The 19932-nt window shown below is 52.4% G+C and overlaps 10 protein-coding genes across 10 annotated transcripts; 3 read left to right on the forward strand and 7 right to left on the reverse strand.

Moving 5' to 3' along the window:
• Positions 1-379: 379 nt before the first annotated feature.
• Positions 380-1426, forward strand: PMZ80_003372 (uncharacterized protein; the record flags this gene model as incomplete). The annotated part of the gene is made up of 1 exon (XM_064871801.1): positions 380-1426. One exon carries the CDS (start codon positions 380-382, stop codon positions 1424-1426), a length of 1047 nt encoding a protein of 348 aa, XP_064732181.1.
• Positions 1427-1792: 366 nt separating this feature from the next.
• On the reverse strand, positions 1793-2814 carry PMZ80_003373 (uncharacterized protein; the record flags this gene model as incomplete). Its single annotated transcript, XM_064871802.1, has 4 exons — positions 1793-1859; positions 1910-2269; positions 2326-2677; positions 2745-2814. 4 exons carry the CDS (start codon positions 2812-2814, stop codon positions 1793-1795), a joined length of 849 nt encoding a protein of 282 aa, XP_064732182.1.
• A 374-nt stretch (positions 2815-3188) lies between these two features.
• Positions 3189-5294, reverse strand: PMZ80_003374 (uncharacterized protein; the record flags this gene model as incomplete). The annotated part of the gene is made up of 1 exon (XM_064871803.1): positions 3189-5294. One exon carries the CDS (start codon positions 5292-5294, stop codon positions 3189-3191), a length of 2106 nt encoding a protein of 701 aa, XP_064732183.1.
• Positions 5295-5866: 572 nt separating this feature from the next.
• PMZ80_003375 (uncharacterized protein) lies at positions 5867-7802 on the reverse strand (the record flags this gene model as incomplete). Its single annotated transcript, XM_064871804.1, has 6 exons — positions 5867-6072; positions 6125-6954; positions 7023-7113; positions 7191-7346; positions 7398-7527; positions 7578-7802. The coding sequence occupies 6 exons, from the start codon at positions 7800-7802 to the stop codon at positions 5867-5869; spliced, it is 1638 nt and encodes a 545-aa protein (XP_064732184.1).
• A 977-nt stretch (positions 7803-8779) lies between these two features.
• PMZ80_003376 (uncharacterized protein) lies at positions 8780-9673 on the reverse strand (the record flags this gene model as incomplete). The annotated part of the gene is made up of 1 exon (XM_064871805.1): positions 8780-9673. The coding sequence occupies one exon, from the start codon at positions 9671-9673 to the stop codon at positions 8780-8782; it is 894 nt and encodes a 297-aa protein (XP_064732185.1).
• A 293-nt stretch (positions 9674-9966) lies between these two features.
• On the forward strand, positions 9967-10752 carry NSA2 (Ribosome biogenesis protein; the record flags this gene model as incomplete). The annotated part of the gene is made up of 1 exon (XM_064871806.1): positions 9967-10752. One exon carries the CDS (start codon positions 9967-9969, stop codon positions 10750-10752), a length of 786 nt encoding a protein of 261 aa, XP_064732186.1.
• An 879-nt stretch (positions 10753-11631) lies between these two features.
• Positions 11632-12228, reverse strand: PMZ80_003378 (uncharacterized protein; the record flags this gene model as incomplete). Its single annotated transcript, XM_064871807.1, has 1 exon — positions 11632-12228. The coding sequence occupies one exon, from the start codon at positions 12226-12228 to the stop codon at positions 11632-11634; it is 597 nt and encodes a 198-aa protein (XP_064732187.1).
• A 410-nt stretch (positions 12229-12638) lies between these two features.
• NTH1_1 (alpha,alpha-trehalase nth1) lies at positions 12639-14006 on the forward strand (the record flags this gene model as incomplete). The annotated part of the gene is made up of 1 exon (XM_064871808.1): positions 12639-14006. The coding sequence occupies one exon, from the start codon at positions 12639-12641 to the stop codon at positions 14004-14006; it is 1368 nt and encodes a 455-aa protein (XP_064732188.1).
• Positions 14007-14763: 757 nt separating this feature from the next.
• PMZ80_003380 (uncharacterized protein) lies at positions 14764-16933 on the reverse strand (the record flags this gene model as incomplete). The annotated part of the gene is made up of 4 exons (XM_064871809.1): positions 14764-15034; positions 15187-15912; positions 15967-16590; positions 16878-16933. 4 exons carry the CDS (start codon positions 16931-16933, stop codon positions 14764-14766), a joined length of 1677 nt encoding a protein of 558 aa, XP_064732189.1.
• Positions 16934-17535: 602 nt separating this feature from the next.
• On the reverse strand, positions 17536-19842 carry PMZ80_003381 (uncharacterized protein; the record flags this gene model as incomplete). Its single annotated transcript, XM_064871810.1, has 1 exon — positions 17536-19842. The coding sequence occupies one exon, from the start codon at positions 19840-19842 to the stop codon at positions 17536-17538; it is 2307 nt and encodes a 768-aa protein (XP_064732190.1).
• Positions 19843-19932: the final 90 nt, after the last annotated feature.

The raw sequence follows: 19932 nt of genomic DNA on the forward strand, positions 1-19932 counted from the left end.
GGTGGACGAATTGTACAATCTATTTTATAGCATCGTCTGGAACATGCTGCGTGGCAGCCGGACGTCCGTACCCAGAACAACCGCGGCGACTAGCCAGGACTGCTACGAAGCTGTGGTTACTTGTCTTGCTCGATTGCTTCACAGTTGCTACAAGATGCCAAAAGATAGTAGGTCGTGAAGCTACTATAACTAATATCGCGCCTCCGATGAACAATTGGCGTATTACAGTAGGAGGATGAAGTGGTGTCACCTTGGCCCCCACAAACACTTCCTCCAGCGCTATCGAAGCCTAAGGCAGGGCTCTGCTGGTGCGGCTCAAAGCCAACCGAGCACTAAAAGCCCGCGGTACCCGTAGCAATCTGACCTCCATCCGACCACCATGAGCACATCACAACCGCCCACAGCAACATCCACGCCGCAGGTCACACAATTGGCAAAGGCTGCACCGCGACATATTGTACCTCTGAAAAGACCAGCTGCCGGCGCCGCAGAGCCCTCGACGCGAAATGTGCCACCTCCCAAGACCACACTCGGTGATCCCTCCACACCATCACCCAATCCGTCCGCCCTGAATGCTTCGCAGAGCGGGTACCACACCTTTCCGAGCGCATATCCGATAACATACAAATTCATGCCGACAGCAGTGCCACCACCGGTGACCCCTAGCGGCTCAGCGTCCGACACTACAAGACGAGCCCGCAACGCAGTCGCCTACCAACTAGATCACCGCTACGATCCAAACGCAGCAGCACCCCAACAGGGACAACAGATCCCCCGACCTAACTTCCCGCCTCCGATAGTACCCCCCGCCCCTCCGGGCTCAAAAAAGATCCTCGAACAGCCCGGCAACGTCAAGATATCTGTGTCACAGAACCCCAAGAACCCAAAAGTAGTCCGCGATGCCACAGGCGTCGAGAAACCCAGAGACAGCGGCTACAGGAACTACACATTCGCGCAGAGGGTGCAGGTACTGACGCTGATGACGCATCAGTACGGAGGTCAATACATCGAGTTTGTGACTGGGGTGAATCCCAAGGCACAAGCGCGTATTATGAGTGTAGCTAGGAGTCGGGGGTTTGACTTTATAAGGAATCCGAGGATTGATGATGCTTATGTGGTGGATGGGATACGCACTGGGAGGCCGAAGGGGAGTAAGACTGTGAATAGGCCGGCGAAGTGGAAGAAGAAGAAGCGGAGTCAGGGGGAGGAGGAGGCAGAAGGGGAACGACAGACTGCAGATGTGGATGCAGATGTGGATGCAGATGCAGAAGCTGAGGCTGAAGATGAGGATGAGTCGTACAGAGGGCAGCAGACAAACTACGCGCGAAACGGTACTTCAGAGGAGCACTTTGATGGGATAACGGCACATCTGGCAAGCATACAAGAATACCTTGCGAGAGCAGACAATACTGGGAAGGCGCCATGATTACTGCTCTGCTTTCATGTCACGCATCACGTATTGTCCCGTTCCATGAAAGCACGGAGCAAAGGCAGGATACGCCAAACAGACCAACGAAGCTCACCTGCCATCCAACCATATCCTAAGTTGCAATAAAGCCTGAGGTCGCCAGCGCACTTACATCCAGAATGTCGCTGCCATGCACCATCGGGAGGTCCTCTGATAGCGACTTCCCAGCGCCAGAGAGCCCGGTTTCATTCTTAAGATACATCAAATTCACAGCCAAGGACTCTAATCGAAGGACCAACGATCACCAGCATAGCTGGCAATGTTTTGACATATCATCATCTCCGACTCCCAAGAAAAGAGCATAATGATAGAACAGGACACAGCTCAAAGCTTCGCCAACGATCCTTGCACCAACCGATTCCCACCGTCAAGAGGAATGTCAACACCATTTCTGCAAAAGGTCAGCAAGAGATTCGGAACACAACTAGCAATCCAACATACACATAGTTTCCTCCAGGACCCGCCAAGAACAACATAACCGCCGCAATGTCATCCGGAATACCAAGTCTCTGTCGCGGATTTGCCTTCGTGAGCACTTCTTCGCCTCCCAAGATCTCAATCAGCCCATTCGCAAGTTTCGACGGGAAGAAGCCAGGCGCAACTGTGTTGACGGTAATGTTCCGTGGTCCGAGTTCTACTGCAAGGTTTCTTGCGAGATGGTGCGCTGCTGCTTTCGAGACCGAATACATTATCGTCCCATTGTCGCCCGTATGAGGCACATGCGTCCCAGCTATCGAGCTGACCACAATAATCCGCGATGGGTCTTCAGATGTACCAGCTGCTTCAAGCATCGGCGCAAATCTGTCATCGGTCAGTTATTCTGTCCGCCCCTGCCTCCTACCTAGGACACAACTCACAATCTCGCCAAATTAAACACCCCCCTAACATTCAGGTCCAAAATCTTCTGACTCGACCAGTCAGGCGTCGGCTCAAACGGCCCGCCCCACGTCGCGCCCGCATTCGCAACCAAAATATCAAGTTTCGACGTTATCTTCTGTATCTCCCCGAGCAGCCGCTGCGTGTCCTCTAGCTGTGCGACATTCGCTGCGATACCGACGGCTCGACCTGTGATTCCGGGGAGCGCGTTGAGCCGTTCGACGGCTTGGTTTATGCCCTGGGCGCCTTCGGCTTTTCGGGCTGTGATGATGACGAGTTTTGCGCCTGCAAGGAGGAAGGCGGTTGCGGTGTGCAGGCCGAGACCCCGGGAGCCTGTATGGTAGTGTGAGGTGAGTTGTAGTTAGAGGAGAAGGGGAGTGGTGGGAGGTTGTGGACGTACCTCCGGTGACGAGAGCTACTTTTCCGTCTAGGCGGAAGAAGTTGTTGAAGTTTGAGGTGAATTCTGACATGGTGCTGGGCTTGTATCTGACGATGTTCGCTGTTGAAGGAGTTCTTTGACTTATTAAATCGTGGTCTCTTGTTTGTGTCTGTTTCGGGTCGTTGCCATTGAGTTGCTTTTGAGCCGAGGTTAGTGGCTTCCCCGCCCGAAGCTGCGAAGCCTGCCGCCGAATTGAATTGCGAACCGCCCAAATGGTGCCCGGAGACCCAATGCAGGGGTTTGCAAAGCTCTGATGAGCCCGATAAGCTCCCGTTTTCTTGACTTAGTGCAGCAATCATGCTTGTTGCCGCTTCAGCTTCAGCCTCAGGTATGGAAAGAGACGGAACGATATTGTGTCTGATTATAGTTTCTAAATGAGCATCCATAACCCGGTACTCGACCAGCTCACGTAGTCTTGACAAACACGGGCATATCTTCGATCGACAGTTCAAGCTCAATCATCTTGCCACCCTCATATTTCTCGCCTGATTCTTCACTGTCATCGTTCACCCTCAGCAGAGCCCATTTACTGCCCTCGGGCAAGTACACCTTCCTCATCTTCATCTTCGCTTCCATAACAGGCGCAACAAGATACCTATCCCCAAACATATACTGATCCTCAACCTCCCAACACCTCTGATCTTCCGGAAACTCAACAAACATAGGCCTCATAACAGGCGTCCCCCTCTTACTCGCCTCCTCCATCAACCCCCCAATATACCCCCTCAACCTCTCCCTCAACCTCATATACTTAACCAAAACAGGATAACTCTCCTCCCCGAAACTCCACGGCTCGTTATCCGCACCACTCCGACACTCACTCCCCCCACCCTCTCCCAACTTCTCCTGAACCGGCTCCCGACTCCCATGCAATCTCATAACCGGACAAAAAGCACCCCACTGGAACCACCTAACCAACAACTCCCTAAATTCTGGGCTAGCCGTCTCCCCCCCATGAAACCCCCCAATATCCGTCGTCCACCACGGAATCCCACTCATCCCCATATTCAACCCCGCCGCCAACTGATTTCGAAACGAGGACCAAGAAGACGCAATATCCCCACTCCACACCAACGTCCCGAACTTCTGGCTCCCCGCCCACGCACACCTAATCAAATTACAGATCTGGCCACTCGCCTGTCCAGCGCGCACCTGTCCATCCCAGAACGCCTGCGCGTAGCGGACAGGATACACATTGCCCACGGCCAAGTCCGTACCCTCATGGTATCGGTAATTCTCAAAGTCATACGCTGAATACTCCGGCTCCGCCTCATCGAGCCAGAACATATCAACGCCAATGTCATGGTAATTCCGCTTACATACATCCCATACGAAGCTCCTCGCATCCGGATTCGTAAAGTCAGCGTGCACCGTATTTCCCATGAAATCCATCGCGATTCTCAAACCCCGATCCGTCCTGATCAAATACCCCCTTTCATGCATAGCGGCGTAATTCTCGCTGCGTTTATCGACTGTGGGCCAGATTGATACCAGGAGTTTCACGCCCATTGAGGATAGTTCGGAGACCATGGCGCGCGGATCGGGGAAGAAGGCGGGGTCGAAGCGCCAGTCGCCTTGGGTTGGCCAGTGGAAGAAGTCGACGACTATGACGGAGAGGGGGAGTTGGCGACGTTTGAACTCGCGGGCGACGGTGAGGACTTCGTCTTGGGTGCGGTAGCGGAGTTTGCATTGCCAGAAGCCGAGGGCGTGGGGGGGCATGGGTGGGGCGTGGCCTGTGGCGTTGGCGTAGAGGGATAGGATTTTTTTTGTTATGTTCACTGTGGTCTTATTGTCGGTGCTTTGAGGCGGGCACACGATCCAGAGATCGAGGGCTTCGGTCGCTGATGCCTCGAATGTAGTTCCGTTTTTGCCGAAAACGACGCGGCCGACGGCGGGATTGTTCCAGAGGACGCCGTAGCCGAGACTACTTGTGAAGAATGGGACGCTGGCTTGGCTGTTTCGTTGGGCGAGTTCTAGTTCGCAGCCTTTTAGATCGAGGTTTGGTTGTTGGTATTGGCCGCCGCCGTAGATTCGCTCGTTGGCGTCTAGAGATTCTAGTCTGTAGGATAATTTGTAGAGGTCTGAGGCTGTGATTGGTTTGAAGTCTCGAGCTGGGATTTCGAGGGCCGATGCACTTGGTGCCATGGGGTCGATCCTCGTTCTGTTTTTCTCGAGGAGTATTGGACGGCCTGTTCCATCGTGGATGGTGAGGTGGCCGAGGGGGGTTATTGTTGCTGTGAGGTTGCCGTGCGTCAGTGTAGCGGGTGGGCATAGTGGGAGTGGTTCGATTGTGTATTGGCCTGGTGCTGGGAGGGTTGGTTGTTTATCGAGTGGTGGACATGAGATCGATGGTGATGAGGAAGGTATGGATTCAGTGAGCGCCCAGTCTTGGGAGGGGAGAGTGTGGTTTGCTGTTGCGCGGATGCGGAGGGCGTGCGGACCCCATGGCTGGATCTGAAGGACGTTGGAGTCTTGTGTGAAGGTCAATGTGGTATCAGTTGAGGTTAGCATGGCGATGGTACTGCTGGTTTCAACAGTATCTATGGAAGAGACGAATTCAGCGTTGCCAGTCTGTCACCCTTGTCCGATAGTCTCGGTAACGTAGAGACGACAGAACTGCAAGTCGTGTCTAGCTCATCTACCACCTGTCGGAACGGCGAAGCATAGCAAGCTGACCTACCTGGACTTTTCTCTGTAGGGCATTAAAGATTCATTCATGGCACTGTATGTTACACTGTCGAAAAGTCACCTGAGCGCTCCGCTGATGTTCCTTTGGAGGAGGGACCCTCGGCCATCTTCATCGCGATGAGCTCAGGCTAGTAGATGATTGAGCCTGAATTGGCAGTGGGCTCGTTTCCTTTTTGAGCCCGGAGCAGTGGTTTCCCTTGGTCTCCAAAAGCCTGCGGGAAGAGGAGCTCCGGAGGGGGCCGCATACCGGAAAAGCTACGGCACTCGCGTAGCTTTCCGATGCAAAACGCAGAAGAGTTACGGAGGACCAGAGGCACAGCTGACCGTATTCTTACCGCCAGTGCTACGAGCCGTACAAGCGTCAACTATGGTAAATCGAGGTGCTCTGGTTCGACCTACTCCTTCATGGTCGCCTCGTGTTTCTCTTGTGAAATCTGCCCGGCACCAGCATAGGCATCGACATGTGTCTTCCTGAAGTCTCTTGTCTTGACCTTATTCGCAAACAAGATGTCCAACTCTTCGTATGTACGTCCTTTGCATTCGGGCAACCTGAAGAACGCCCACGTGAGGATCATGGCAGCAGTACCACCCCAGAAGAATCCTAATACTGGTTAGCTTAAAAGAATTGACCAATGCCCTAGATCTCGACATACCTGTCTTTCCGGAGGCGTTCCATGCCGTGGGGTTCATGAAGTAGCTCTGTAAAATCTGGCTCACAATATTAACCAGCTGGTATGCGTTCCTGGCCAAGACAACACTGAGCGGCCGTAGTTGGACAGAGCTGGTTTCGGAAACAATGCAATACGCGATCGGTCCTATACTCATCGAGTAGGTGAGTGACCAAATAATGCAGAGACCTGCTTGTCCCCAGAGGCCACCAGAAGATGATGTCGCTGCATCCAAGATGGCGATGAGGAGCTGTACACCGCATAGGATCGACATGCCACCTAGATAGATTCTTCTTCGCCCGATGTAAGTGAGGACGAACCAGGATAGACAGGTCCCAGTAAATGCAATTGCAGTGGACCCCAGGTTCATGCCGAAAGCTTGACTGTCGCTCATGCCGGCCGTGGTGAAGAAATATGTTGGTGAATAGGCAAATGATGAACCCGACAGGATTTGCCCCATGAACGTGAGGCAAACGATTTCTGTCCGTCGCAGATCTGTGCCCTTGAAACAGTCGAAGTAGGATGTCCCGGCGTGCAGATCGTTTTCGATCTTGTTGGTGTGCACCATCATTGCTAAAGTCGAATTTATCTGTTCATCGGTCTTGTTACCTCCAAGGCGTCGAATGCTAACACGCGCTTCTTCAATTCGATCGTTTCGAATGAGAAAATATGGACTTTCAGGGGCGAAGTAGCAAATGATCATGATGGGAAGTGGCCAGGCCCATTGAATGGCAAAGGGGATTCTATAAGCCCATTCGTCCGTGCGCTCGAGGCAAGCATACAGGACGCCGGCGGCGATGAATTGCCCTGTAGCCCTATATAGATGTTAGCATATGTTTGAGAATGGCGTCAGGAAGACGCCTGATTGTGATGGGATGCATACCAACAGAGATTGACATAGGTTGTCATGTAACCTCGCAAATTCGTCGGGCAGACTTCAGATGCATAAGATGGGCCCACCGTAGCAAAGACACCTGGATTGTCGTTAGTATGGGGTATCCGAAGGTGGGTATTTGAGGGTGTTCTGAGGGTGTTTTGAGGGTGTTCTTACCCCATGCTAGACCACACAGCACCTGGCCTGCAACGAGCATGCCAGCTCCTGTCGCAAAGAACACGACAAAGATGAAACCATTCAGGAAAGCCATGCCGTAGATCATGACCGTGCGGTACCCGAGCCTGGATGCGACATAACCGTTGATGACAGCACCTTCTCACAATTAGCGGAGAACGATCTTGTCAATCTGAGTTCGAGACATACCGATGATAGCACCACATGTACTTGCCATGTTTAGACCAGTCTGCCACGGAGCAGAAACTTGCCAGCCAACGTCACCACCATAGTCTCTGCCAAACTTCTTTTGAAACTCAGGGAAGCCAAAGAAGTTGCCCTTCGAGACATGAGCGTTGTGATCCAAAGCACGAGCTTGAAAACGCTTACCATAAGGATCGTATCGTAACCTTCCATGACAATCGAAAGGGAAATAGCTATAGACCATGCGACTGCTTTTCGGTTGTTCTTGAAAGTCTGGAAGAAAGTCTCGTTGTGCTCCTCGTCGGAGGCATGCTTGGCCTGAAAGATGGCATCGGCACCAAGCTTCTCCTCAACCTCATGGGCGGCAGCCTTCTCGACTCGGATCTCTGTTTCTGTGCTGTGGTACGCCATGTTGTTCCAGGTCACCGCAGCAAGATTGGACGGGTGTCAGGTTGGGCTGACAAGCCGAGGAGGCGTGGAACATCCTTAAGTACTTCGTGCGACATCCGGCGGCATAGCTTGTATGCAGAAGGGCGATCCTACTTTCAGTGCGGACTAGTAGTCCGGAGATAGTCTGGGGTAAGCATTGCGGAGCTGCATGGTACCTCCTTGCTATTGGTGTTGTAACATCCGAAGCTCGCCTCGCTTTATTGTGAGCCGAAGATCGCAGATAGTCGCATTGGCTGGAATTAGGCTGAATTGGAGGTAAATAACCCAATCCACCAAGCCAACATAAGTTCATAAAGCGGCCTGCGATTCCAGGACGAGCTTGGGTATATTAACTGATCCTGCTTGCCTTTCTGGTCCTTGGCACGTGCATGACTCCGGAGGGCTGCGACACAGACAGCAATGAATTGCCCACTGATCATCTTAGTGTCAAGCTTAAGAAAATGGAGCTGCTGCTTGTCAGGTGAGAAGAGTCTCGAGCTGCTTGGCAAAGGAAGCGAGACACACCACTAAGCTTCATTCCATATCAGCACATCCACCTAATAGAGATTCGGAACAGCGGAATGCAAACTCGATCAGGCGCGTGACACGCGGTTTGTAAGATCATCAGAGGAACAAGAGTGAGCATATGGTTGTAGTATCTGGAATCGACTCGTGACCGGAGGCAAGTCCGCCAGAACTTTGAGTTGCCCCGTATATCAGGCCTTACTCTTGCGGGGTCCGAGCAACAACAGAAACATGGGAACTTCGTTGAGAAGTGGCCATAGCTGGAGAGAATAAGCCTGCTCGACATCCTCATCCAAGCTGTCCACAGTGACAGGCCACGAACTCTGCTCTATGACCAGGTGTTGTACAATATTCAGACAGTTTCTTCGCGGTACAGCTGACACCTGTGCATGCTATTTGAGGGTCAAGCATGGACATACCTCGTGTCAGAATGTTCATTCAAGCACAACTTGCTGACCCTCCATGCTCATTATCTCGTCCAGGCTCTTCACACGGACCTCCATAACCTTCAGGACAGTGTATTTATGCTTGCTTGCTACTTTTCTCGTCCTTCTGTTCCTCCTCTTCTTCTTCTCCTTGATCACCATTGGCCCCGAGTCCAGCCCCATCACGCGCATGCGGCACTCAAACAATCTTTCATCAATATAACTGGGTTCGCCGCTCCGCTTCTTGTTCACATATGCTTCACCTCTGACATGAGGTACAGAGGAATGCTGTGGAGATGAGGAACCGGCCTTGAGAGTGTAGTCTCTTGAGCCGAGGATTGTAGCTCGATTGAAGCGAAGGACATCGCCAGGATTGACGCCCTTCATGTGGAATGGTAGGCGCAGAGTGTCACCTTCTGTCAGGAGGTAAGGGAAGGAGTGGATGTGGGCAGTGATATAGTGTGGCTCTTGAGCTTTCAGCGCTGGAAGCAATTGCTGTAATGTTTGTGAAAGAACGAGTGGCTTGCTTTCGGGGGAGTCCTGCGCTTCTGGAGCACTAATTGTCGTTGTTATTGTGGCAGTAGAAGGTAGCTCCTCAGGCGACGCTTCCAGCATTGACGGAGGAGGGGCGGCACTTCTGCTGGGGATGTGTATAGAAGTCTCGACATCAGCTTGCTGTCTTGTTGTTGTGTGGAACTTCGATCGTTGAGGAAGCTGTATCAATGTAGGCTGCAACCGTTGGCCGACAGGCATCGAAGACTGTGAGGACGACTGCCAGAAGGCCTGCGATTGTGTATTTTTGGTCCATCTCGAAACCACGGCAGCTCTTGTAGGTCCCGACAATGTCCTCGAGGGCATTGTGTCGAAGATGCATTTCACCACTCTACCGCAAAGGCGGCACATGATGGCGGTAGGGCGCCTCCTCTGTAGACGCGGAACGGCCGAGTAGAGTGCGATAGCGAGGTACCACGAGAGTTGATAATTGACTGATGGATCTGCCCTTGCTAGCAGCTCCTCCCTGATGGCATCGCCGGTCGAAATATTGGGTGCAGGAAGTCGCGACCGTCGTATCAGCACGTGACCTTGTGATAAGCCTGGGACATTTTCCGCCATCGACATTTTGCCCGCGACGCCTACCACATCTCACCCCAGCCAGATCTGTCGACGCATACCTTGAGGCTCTCACATACTACGCAATGCCTCAGAACGAGTACATTGAGCGCTTCCAGAAGCAACATGGCAAGCGCCTGGATCACGATGAGCGGGTCCGCAAACGAGAAGCCCGAGAGGGTCACTCCATGTCAAAGAAAGCCCAAGAATTCCGAGGTCTGCGCGCCAAGTTGCACCAGAAGAAGCGCCATGCAGAGAAGATACAGATGAAAAAGCAGATCAAAGCACAAGAAGAACGAGACGTCAAATCAGCTGCTCCTTCGGAACCATCATCCACGCCTCTACCGAACTACTTGCTTGACAGATCACAAGCCAACAATGCAAAGGCTCTATCCAGCGCAATCAAGAACAAGCGGGCTGAGAAGGCTGCTAAGTTTTCTGTGCCATTACCCAAAGTGAAGGGTATCAGTGAGGAGGAGATGTTCAAGGTTATCAAGACTGGAAAGAAGACGGCCAAGAAGAGTTGGAAGAGAATGATCACCAAGCCCACTTTTGTCGGTCCCGACTTCACCAGACGTCCTGTCAAGTACGAAAGATTCATCAGGCCCATGGGTCTGAGATACAAGAAAGCCAACGTTACACATCCAGAACTCGGCGTGACTGTGCAGTTACCTATCTTGGGCGTCAAGAAGAACCCGCAGAATCCGCTGTATACACAATTAGGGGTCCTCACGAAGGGAACCATAATAGAAGTCAATGTTTCGGAGATGGGTTTGGTCACAGCCGGTGGAAAGGTGGTATGGGGAAAATGGGCACAGGTCACCAACAACCCTGAAAATGATGGATGTTTGAATGCTGTGCTGCTAGTATAAACAACTCGACCATCAGTCGGCACAGATGATATGATTTCCACGATAAAACAGCATCGACCATTTTCAGCATCATGGGCATGGCGTTCAGGCAATACGGGAGTCTCGTGGTAGGCAGCATTTATGGTTGAGAAAAAGTGTTCCTCAGGATGCTTGAGGCGTTCGGCAGGAACGTTGTCGGTACATTTGAGATAGCGGCATGAAATGCTGCATTAGGTCTTCTCAGGCTGATTCGTTCAGCCAAATCTCAAGGATAAAAGAGCTGTTCTGTGTAATGCCCGTTCCATAAGCCTTTTGAAGCCAAGACCTATTGTGTTGCACTCTCTCCGTCTTCCCGCGTATCTGCTGCTTAGATTACTGGTTTATCTCTCGTTCGCCAGCTCCGCTTCTTCCCATCACTCCCGGCTAGCAATTGTATAGCAATTTCTCGGAAACAGCGAACTTTCGGATCTTAGACATCGTGCAGGTCTCCTGGAGTAGATGCAATGTCAGTCGAGTCGTGAATGAACAGTCCCATCTCAAGCCGTGCCTACAAAGCAACAGGCTGTTGTAAACTGAAACGCAGAGTCCCCAGTTCGTCCGTGATCTTCGCTGTACAACCCTTCTAGTGGCCAACTCTACCCATAGAGACCGCACTCGTTTGGCGAGACACTGTCCCTCTTACTTGAGCGCTCCATGAAGCCCTAAAAACCGAACAGCAGACAAGACAAGTTGTCCATCACAAGGAGAGAAATCAACATGCCACAATCGGCGCATTCGCAGATACAGTAGCTCAAACCCAGACCGAACCTCGCTTCGGTACAGTAGCCAACACCTCAACACAATCAACAGCACAGCTCCAAGCTCTACACCCATATACAGCCCATCTCCTCTACTGCTACCTCACTGCCCCAAACTCAAATGCCCCCCCGTCCCCCTCTTCCTCTCCGTAATCCACCCCGCACTCCCCTCCCCCTGCCACCTCCTCTCACTAGTCCAATACCTCACCAACCCCTCCCACCCAACCCCATCATCCTCCCTCATCAAATTCGCCACATCAACATTCAACGGACTATCCAACCCCGGATCACTAAGCAACTGCTGAATCGCACCCATCACAGCCCCTAGCGTATAACTCGGGGCCCAGTGCTCACTCGTCAACAACGTCAGACATATCTCCCCCGTCTGAAAATGCACATTCGCATGGCAGATGGGCGTGACGAATTTTATGGTCGGTGGGGAGAGGGGGTAGTTCTGTGGGATGAGGATGTTGAGGAGCCAGAGACCGCCGGCGTAGGGGGAGGATTGGTCTCTCGGACCTTTTAGGACGGCTTCCCAGTGGTAGAGGTCTGAGTCGGTGGTGGGGCCGAGGTGGAGGACGCTTTCGGGGGGGTTGGTGGCGAGGTCGGCGATTTCGTTGGTGAGGCGTTTGAGGGGGGATTGGGAGGATTTGGAGGGGCGGGAGGTTGTGCCTGAGGCGCGGGAGGAGGCGCGTGACATAGCTACTGGTTCCGTGCAGTTTGTGGTTGCGTTGGGAGGGATTGCAGAAAACTCGGCGACGGAGTGGAAAGTATAGTGGGTGTCTTTGTATGAGAAGCTTGTCGTTGTATTTTGAAGATGGGCAACAAGCTGTGTTGGCAATGTTTCCTGAAGTTCGCGTTGACCAGCCACGCGTGTTTCCGAGCTGCATCATGCGCTGTCATGTCAGCCTCGGAACAAAACAGCTTCGGGCTGAAACTTGCAGCTGGATCGCCGCTAACCACGCGTGAAGGCGCCGAGATCTGGGGATCACTCCACTGCGGACGATAGGCTTCCAGGGATGCATTGACCCTCTCCGAAAACTCGCAGCTGCAGCACCACCTGAATCTGTTCCGTGCATGCTGAGTTCACTATTGAGAAGGTGTGGCACAATGCGGACTTCCAAGATCTCCCAAGAGACAACACGGATATTCAATACCCTTTCGCCGAATTCGCGCTCAACGCGCAGCAGCAGGACTGCGGGCAAGAGTATTGCCACTTTTGCGCTGGGCTATGATGGTACAGTCGAGGTGAAGGAGGAGCAGAATGCAGCAACATTAGATTCGACCCCATCAGCTGTCAGCGATATCGAAGATGTCCTCAGCCCACCACCTTCCTCAAAGAAACGGAAGAGAGCCGGCACATCAGTATCAGCACCAGCTGCCAAGTCGACCGTGATCAAGACAGCAACATGGACCTCGCCACGAAAGAAGATCAAGCAGGAGCAGTACGAAGACGAAGGAAACCCAAACATATCAGATCAAGAAAGTGAAACAGAAACAGCTGCCTCACCACGAACACGACGAAAACCACAACCAAAACTGCCCGCTAAAAGGACGAAATCGCCCGGCGGCACAGTAACACACAAACCACCCTCAAATTGGGAAGCCATCTACGACACTGTCAGAGACTTCCGCCGCGCAAACCCCACCGCCCCAGTCGACACAATGGGCTGCGAAGACCTCTACTGGCAGTCCGCCCCAGAGCGCGAAAAGCGCTACCACACCCTCACAGCACTCATGTTATCCTCGCAAACAAAAGACACCGTCACCGCAGTCGCAATGCAACGGCTACACACCGAGCTTGTTCCTGACCCACCGCGGGATTCAACCACAGCCAAGATGACCTCCAGCTCCCTGACAATCCAGAACATTATCGATGCTGACCCCGTGCATCTAGACCACCTCATCGGCAAAGTCGGCTTTCATAACACCAAGACCAAGAACATCCAGCGCGTCGCTCAGATCCTAAAGGACCAGTATGCAAGTGACATCCCCGACACGATCGAGGGGCTAACAAGTCTACCCGGTGTGGGTCCTAAAATGGCATACCTCTGCATGTCAGCTGCGTGGCACATCGACGTGGGCATCGGCGTTGATGTACACGTCCATCGGATTACAAATCTGTGGGGGTGGCATGTTACCAAGAACCCGGAACAGACGAGAGAGGCGCTTGAGGGGTGGTTGCCGAGGGATAGGTGGCATGAGATTAATAAGATGCTTGTTGGGTTTGGGCAGACGGTGTGTTTACCTGTTGGGAGGAGGTGTGGGGAGTGTCCGTTGGGTGGGAAGGGGTTATGTAAGAGTGAGATTAAGGGGTGGGTGAAGAAGGAAGAGAGTAAGAGGAAGAAGGTTAAGGTGAAGAAGGGGGAGGAGAAAGTGGAGGTTGAGGTTGAGAGTGATATGGCTGTTATCAAGGGTGAAGATGGCGGGTTGGTGGAGGAGAGGAGAACGGAGATCAAGGAGGAGGCTGTCGTGTAGGCCGGATATGGCTCGACACCGACAGATTCTCCTCTATCTGACGAAACTTCAATGCCTTGTGATGTAACTGCTTCCTCCACTCGGATGCTGGTGTTCTAAGCAAGTCTCATCGCAGAGACGAGATGACACGATAGGCCATCGACTACTGCTTTATGACAGGCACAGCAGTCGTGACGAGCTAGGCACTGACAATACGCCTTCAACGATGGCCGTTAACGAAGAAGGAACGATCCAATAGTGAGGGCGGAGCGATTCTGGTAACTTTTGGCTATGAGGGCAGGAGTGATCACCATCATGACGAAGGGCCGACGGACATAACGGGGAAGCGCGACTACGTGGAGGCAGGCAGCAACCGTGTTCGCTAAGACGGCAGCGGCGACCGCTGTTGGAAGGAAAGCGTGACCGCAAGGACAATCAGAGAAGGAGCGAAGATCATCGCATACGAGGTAGGAAGGTACGATGGGGAGTTACTTGAGAAATACGGCAAGTGCGACCAGAGGGTTAGAGAAGGGACAAAGGTTCTTCCCACCGACGTCCTAGTATACCTGATGTCCTCCTTGTGAAGCTGGCACACTTATCCAAGGTCTTGATTGGGATTATTCACCCTTTTCTCTTTCTTGCACTGTGCTTGGATGTGCGAAGTAGAAGCTGACGCATCCGGTCTATGTCCAGCATCGCGGGATTTGTAAACATACGTCTAGATGAAAAGGCATTTCATTGTATACCTCCGCTTAACCACACACACTGTTGCGCAGCACTACTGCACATATCTCAACCCTGCCAACCCCCTCTCCTCCGCCTCCCTCCTCATCAACACATCCCCCCCATAAATCGTCCGTCCCGTCACAGGCTGAGGAATAATCCCCGCCGCAACCAAATCCTGCGCAAGCTTCACCAACAACCCATCACAGCCCTTCGCCGCAATAACATCCACCGCCACAGGGAAATACTCCTCATGCTGCGTGATGTTGCTGAAACTCGCCGCTTGGCCCAGCGGATAGACCATATCCGGCACCTCAGCGAAGACGCTGATCCGGCCGGCGCTGAAGCCGAATGGGACGGTGGGGGGTTCGATGTATTCGTTTCGTGGGTTTTGAGAGCCGCGCGAGCCGGGGTAGAGGAGGAGGCCGGATGAGCATGTTGTTGGGTTGGGTGAGGGGGGAGGATGTGGTTGTTGAACCAGTCCATGAAGACTGTTTTGTTGGTTATTGCTTCGTCGAGGGCTGAAGCAGGTAGGCTGTCGCCGTAGGCCCAGCGGACGAGGGGTGCGGGGTCGACGAAGGGGGTGCGACCGTCGTGGACGGCGGCGTAGTCTTCGTAGAAGGGGTCGCGGACTAGAGCTGTTTGTTCCTTGGTGATGATGGTTGCGTATGTCAGGTTGAGGAGGTTGGAGAGGCTTGTGTTTGAGGCGGCTGGTGGTGGGTTTGAGGACCAGAGTGTGGTGAGATTTATGGCGCTGACGTTGCCGCCGACGAAGGCTGCGAGGGAGGAAGCGAAGTTCGTTAAGATGGCTGAAGCTGGGTTTGCCGATGCATTTGTTGGGAAGCCGTATGTGAGGATGTTCTGAGGGTATTTTGGTGTTGCGGAAGCCAGTGATGTGTAATTGTCGCCGTAGATCACTGAGTGAGCTGTATCCATGAGTTCCGGGTCACGGATAAGGAAGCCAACAGTATCAAGGACTGTAGATAGTGGCATTGCATGATCGAGACTGACCAGCCCATGAGAAGGTCGCAGGCCGAAAAGTCCTTGAACACCTGATGGTCCACGAATAGAGCCACCCGTATCGCTGCCAACTGCGATATCCAGCCATGGATATGATGCAACTGAGGCACCAGCACCACTGCTGGATGACGAAGGGTCCTGGTAGCCGTCGCCTCTTGGGTTGAAAGGTGAATGATAGTCGACCCTATTTTATTATTAGCTGACAGTTACGCCATCGTGAATCTCGAGGGACACTAACCAGTCCGCCGTTGCTTGCTCGCCATTAGCAAATTGAGAAGGCTTCTGATGACCAATGATGATAGCCCCAGCGTCAATCAGCCTTTGCATAGCAGTGCCGGTCTCATTAGCGGGCGGGTACAGATTGTACCAGGCACGGTTGCCGTTCGAGGTCTTCACACCAGCAAGATCGAAAATGTCCTTAACTGCAATCCTGACACCCGATAGAGGCTTGTCCTCCGTTGGTGTGAAATAGAGCCTTGATGGCACGGCAATGGTTAGGGTAGCTGTTGTTAAGATCTGAGCAGAAAGGGGCTGGAATGTACCCTCAGGCGTCTGCAGCAGAGACTCAGTGAAAGACCCAGCAAAGTCATCGTAGAGCCGATAGACGGAGTAGAGAGAACCGCTGCTTGTCTCGAGGAAGTATGGACCGGAAGGAACAGTCTCGGAATCTAGGCCGAGGGTTGTGAACGTTGTGCCTTCCGGAGATGTGCTCTGGTTTGATTCCGCTCCGGAGATGAAAACAGTCTCGAGGAACGCTTCTTGGAAGACATCATCTTTCTGTGTCCATGTTGACACTAGTGCTGGCAGGTCGGCCGTTGTGATCTGTTCCTGGACGACAGTGACTGGCTTCAATCCGAAAATGCTTGGCGTGTTAGCTAAAAGTGAAGCTTCGAAGCTGATATTTCCTGCACTATATGGTGAGATATAGTAGTCGACATTATTGAATTTCAAAGACAGGCCAGTGGACAAGAGCTGACTGAGTACTGGCTGGGACGATGCGAAGCATAGAGCAACTTTGAACCAAGATGCTGGCCGCATATTTGTCTAGGGAGCTTGAGCTTGAGCTCTTTTTCGTGGCAGTCTCGGTCAAGAACTGACAGTTGTTTAGAAGGCTACGGGGAGCTCTCGAATATAGCTGGCTAGCTTCACGACGCTTGATCGATGGCAGCGGACTTCTCCAGGAGCTGTCGGCTTTCTTGAGCCATCTTCTTCTTCAGAGAGCCTTCAAAACGAGCAGATTTGACTGCCGAGCATGCTCGACGGTGGGTTCATGGCTCCGGCTGCAGGAACGTTGTGGGAACGCTGTGGTTCGAAGGGGTCAATAGGCCAATGACCATCTCTCGAGTTACATTCCGACCAGTGCCGACACAACAAGGCAGGTCGGTTACAATCATAACGATGATAAGAAAAGTTCGTAGCTTTGTGTAGGATCGCATGATAAGGTGCTTCAGCTTGACATTAATGCTTAACACCTGCCCGATCAGGCTCTTGCAGCCTCAGGCATTTATTGATTCCAAGAGCACTTTCAACTCCAATGCGAGATTGTGAGTTTGAGGCGAAAAGAAATGAGTAGCTTCAGTCGCAATGAAGCACAAGAGATCCTGTTGCTAGCTCATCTGAGCAAGCAATAAATAATCTAGACATTCCTGATCTCGCCCAAACAGATCCGAATACTATGAGTAATCCCAAAACTATCAAAAATGAGCTGTCAAACCCGCCGAACGCGCTCAAGCAATGAAAAGATTAGTGATTAATATGTCCACAGAAGTTTTTGTGGTTGAAGGTTCCAAAATTGATCGCTTGCGCCTCAAGCTCGCGAAGATTCCATAGACACCGACGGCTGCGCCGGCGACTGCTCACCCTTCATTGTGTTGCCTCTCTTGCGCCCGAAGATGCTCCTTGTCTTGCTCTTACTTCTAGGCTTCTTCTCCTCCTCATTCGTTGAGGCCTTTCTCGAGCGCGTCTTTCGATCATTTTTATCGTCGTTATCGTTATATTTGTCCTTGTAGATCCAGCTGTTGCCCACCATACTGACGCCTTTCTCAGCAGCCTGGCGATAGAACTTTGCTGCTTTCCTCAAATTCTTCTTACAGCCAACACCTTCGGCATAGCAGAAGCCAGCTTCTGTCAGTGCATCGGCGTCACCCCAATTTCCCGCGATCTCGAAACAGCGCAATGCTAGTGCTTTGTCCTGCTCCACACCCCAGCCATTGAGGTGGCTGATCCCGAGTTCGTAGATTGCAAGCGCAAATTGTGCTCTGTGCGACTTCTGTTCCATAAAATCCGCCTTCGGCCGTGTACTCGAGGAATCCTCATCGTCGGCAACTTCCTGCATGGCGATATCCACGGCTTTACGTAAAAGCACAACTCCCTCTCTGGGGTTTGCTCTCATGCCCCAGCCATGTCGACAAGCCAGAGCATACAACAGCATACCTGTAGGATGGTTCTGCTTGGCGGCGATTCTTAAATGGTATGTGGACTCCTTCAGATCTCCGTTGTGGTGTAGATCAATTGCTTTGTCGACATGCTCGTCGGCAGACAGGGCTTGATAGTCACTGTGCGACCTTACAGTCGTGGGCCTGACGGTGCTCGCTGATCTCTGAGTAGCGGTGTCGGGCCTCGAAGATCTCATGGACATGTCATCGGCAGTAGACCCTGGTATTGGTGGTAGGGCCGGCATCTTGCTTCTGTCGAAAGAGGAGGCATTATATGAGGTGGATGGTCGCTGTAGACTTGCATCGGTAACTTGCTTAGCTTCAGGAGCTGTACGTGAGGAAGAGGGCCTTTCATGGTGGTCGCTTGTCCCGCGCTTGTTCTCCTCGAAGCCAAATGAAAACCCGGTATGCGCAGGAGATTTTGGCGCGTCATCTAAATTTGGTTTGCTAGGATCAAAACTGGGCTGCAAGGTTGAAGGATGCACATATTCGAAGAGTCCACCGTTCTCAGTACGGCTACTAAGTGGTGGTGTACCTGGAAACACAGGCTCTTGCCAGCCGAATGTTGGCCCTGACAGGCCAGAGAAAAGTTGCGAAACCCTTTGAGAGGCCTTCTCAGATAATTTTCCTCTCGGGAGCACGAACTTCTTATGGGTATAGGAAGAACTTGTACCAGCCAGATATCCATCTGATATTATTGAGCGATCGTCTTCGAAACTTGTGAAGCCTCGGGTCTCCTCAGATAAATGGGAAGGTTTCCGCTCCAGAAACCGGCCGGGTGCACTTGTCGGAGATTCAAGCTGGAGATTTAGACTGGCTTGACTAAGCGGACGGGAGAAATTGTACTGAGCCTTGCCTTTGCTGAGACTGGACTGCGAGCCTGTTGATTTGGCAGATGGGGATCGTTCATGGTGGGAGTAAAGTGCAGGCGAAGCGGTATATGACATGGCACTGCCATTTGAGGACTTCCGGAGAGGAGCTGAGAAGGTAGAACCACCATTGGAACTTAGATAATCGTCGTCTGAGCTATCGTGGTGGAGTTTGTTCTTAGCAAAAGGAGCTACAGGCGGTGCCAGAGCAGAATAATCTCTTGTTTGTGAGTTGCCCGAGGGCGTTCTTGCTACGCTGGGTGGCCTGGTGTTACGTTCAGACAAAGTAGGCGGCGACTGAGTGCGTCGGATCTCGAAATAGTCGTGAGGATGGCGAAGTAGTGGGTGTTCTCGTGGTGTCTCGAAGGTGTCGTATTCTTCATCGTGTTGGGATTCAGCACTTATCTGTGGGTATGAAGACTTTGGCCGTTGCGAAGGCTCGTTGACCTCAGGACTGTTGCCGGATTTGAACAATTCTGGCTGGGGAAGGGGAGGTAAAGAGTCTGTGGAATTATTGGACAATGAGCGGAAGCAGGCTGGCCGGCTCGCGAGATGCTTTGATAGAGATTTGGTAATGACGGCGGGCGGCAGTCTGCTCATTCGCCTTTCTCCCGCTATCCTCGTTGCTTCCAGCTCTTTTGCCAGCCGTCTGCTCTCTGCCGCAAATGCATCGAGAGGCGACAGTATGGGAGGGACATCGCCATCGAAATGCTGAATTCGCGGCGAAGGCTGACCAGTACGTAGTGTTCCAGCTGAACTTGGAGCGCGTGAAGTGGTTGCAGAAATATCGATGAATGTAGGTCGTTCCATGGCGAGAGGGACGAAGAATTATTGCATGGGTAGAACTTCTGTCGGACAGGAATGTGTGCTGAGTACAGGCATGGAGAGTAATACAAGGCT

Source organism: Knufia obscura (genome assembly GCF_036327395.1).
Source record: "Knufia obscura strain CCFEE 5817 isolate CBS 148926 chromosome Unknown scaffold_3, whole genome shotgun sequence".
NCBI classification, from domain to species: Eukaryota; Fungi; Ascomycota; class Eurotiomycetes; order Chaetothyriales; family Trichomeriaceae; genus Knufia; species Knufia obscura.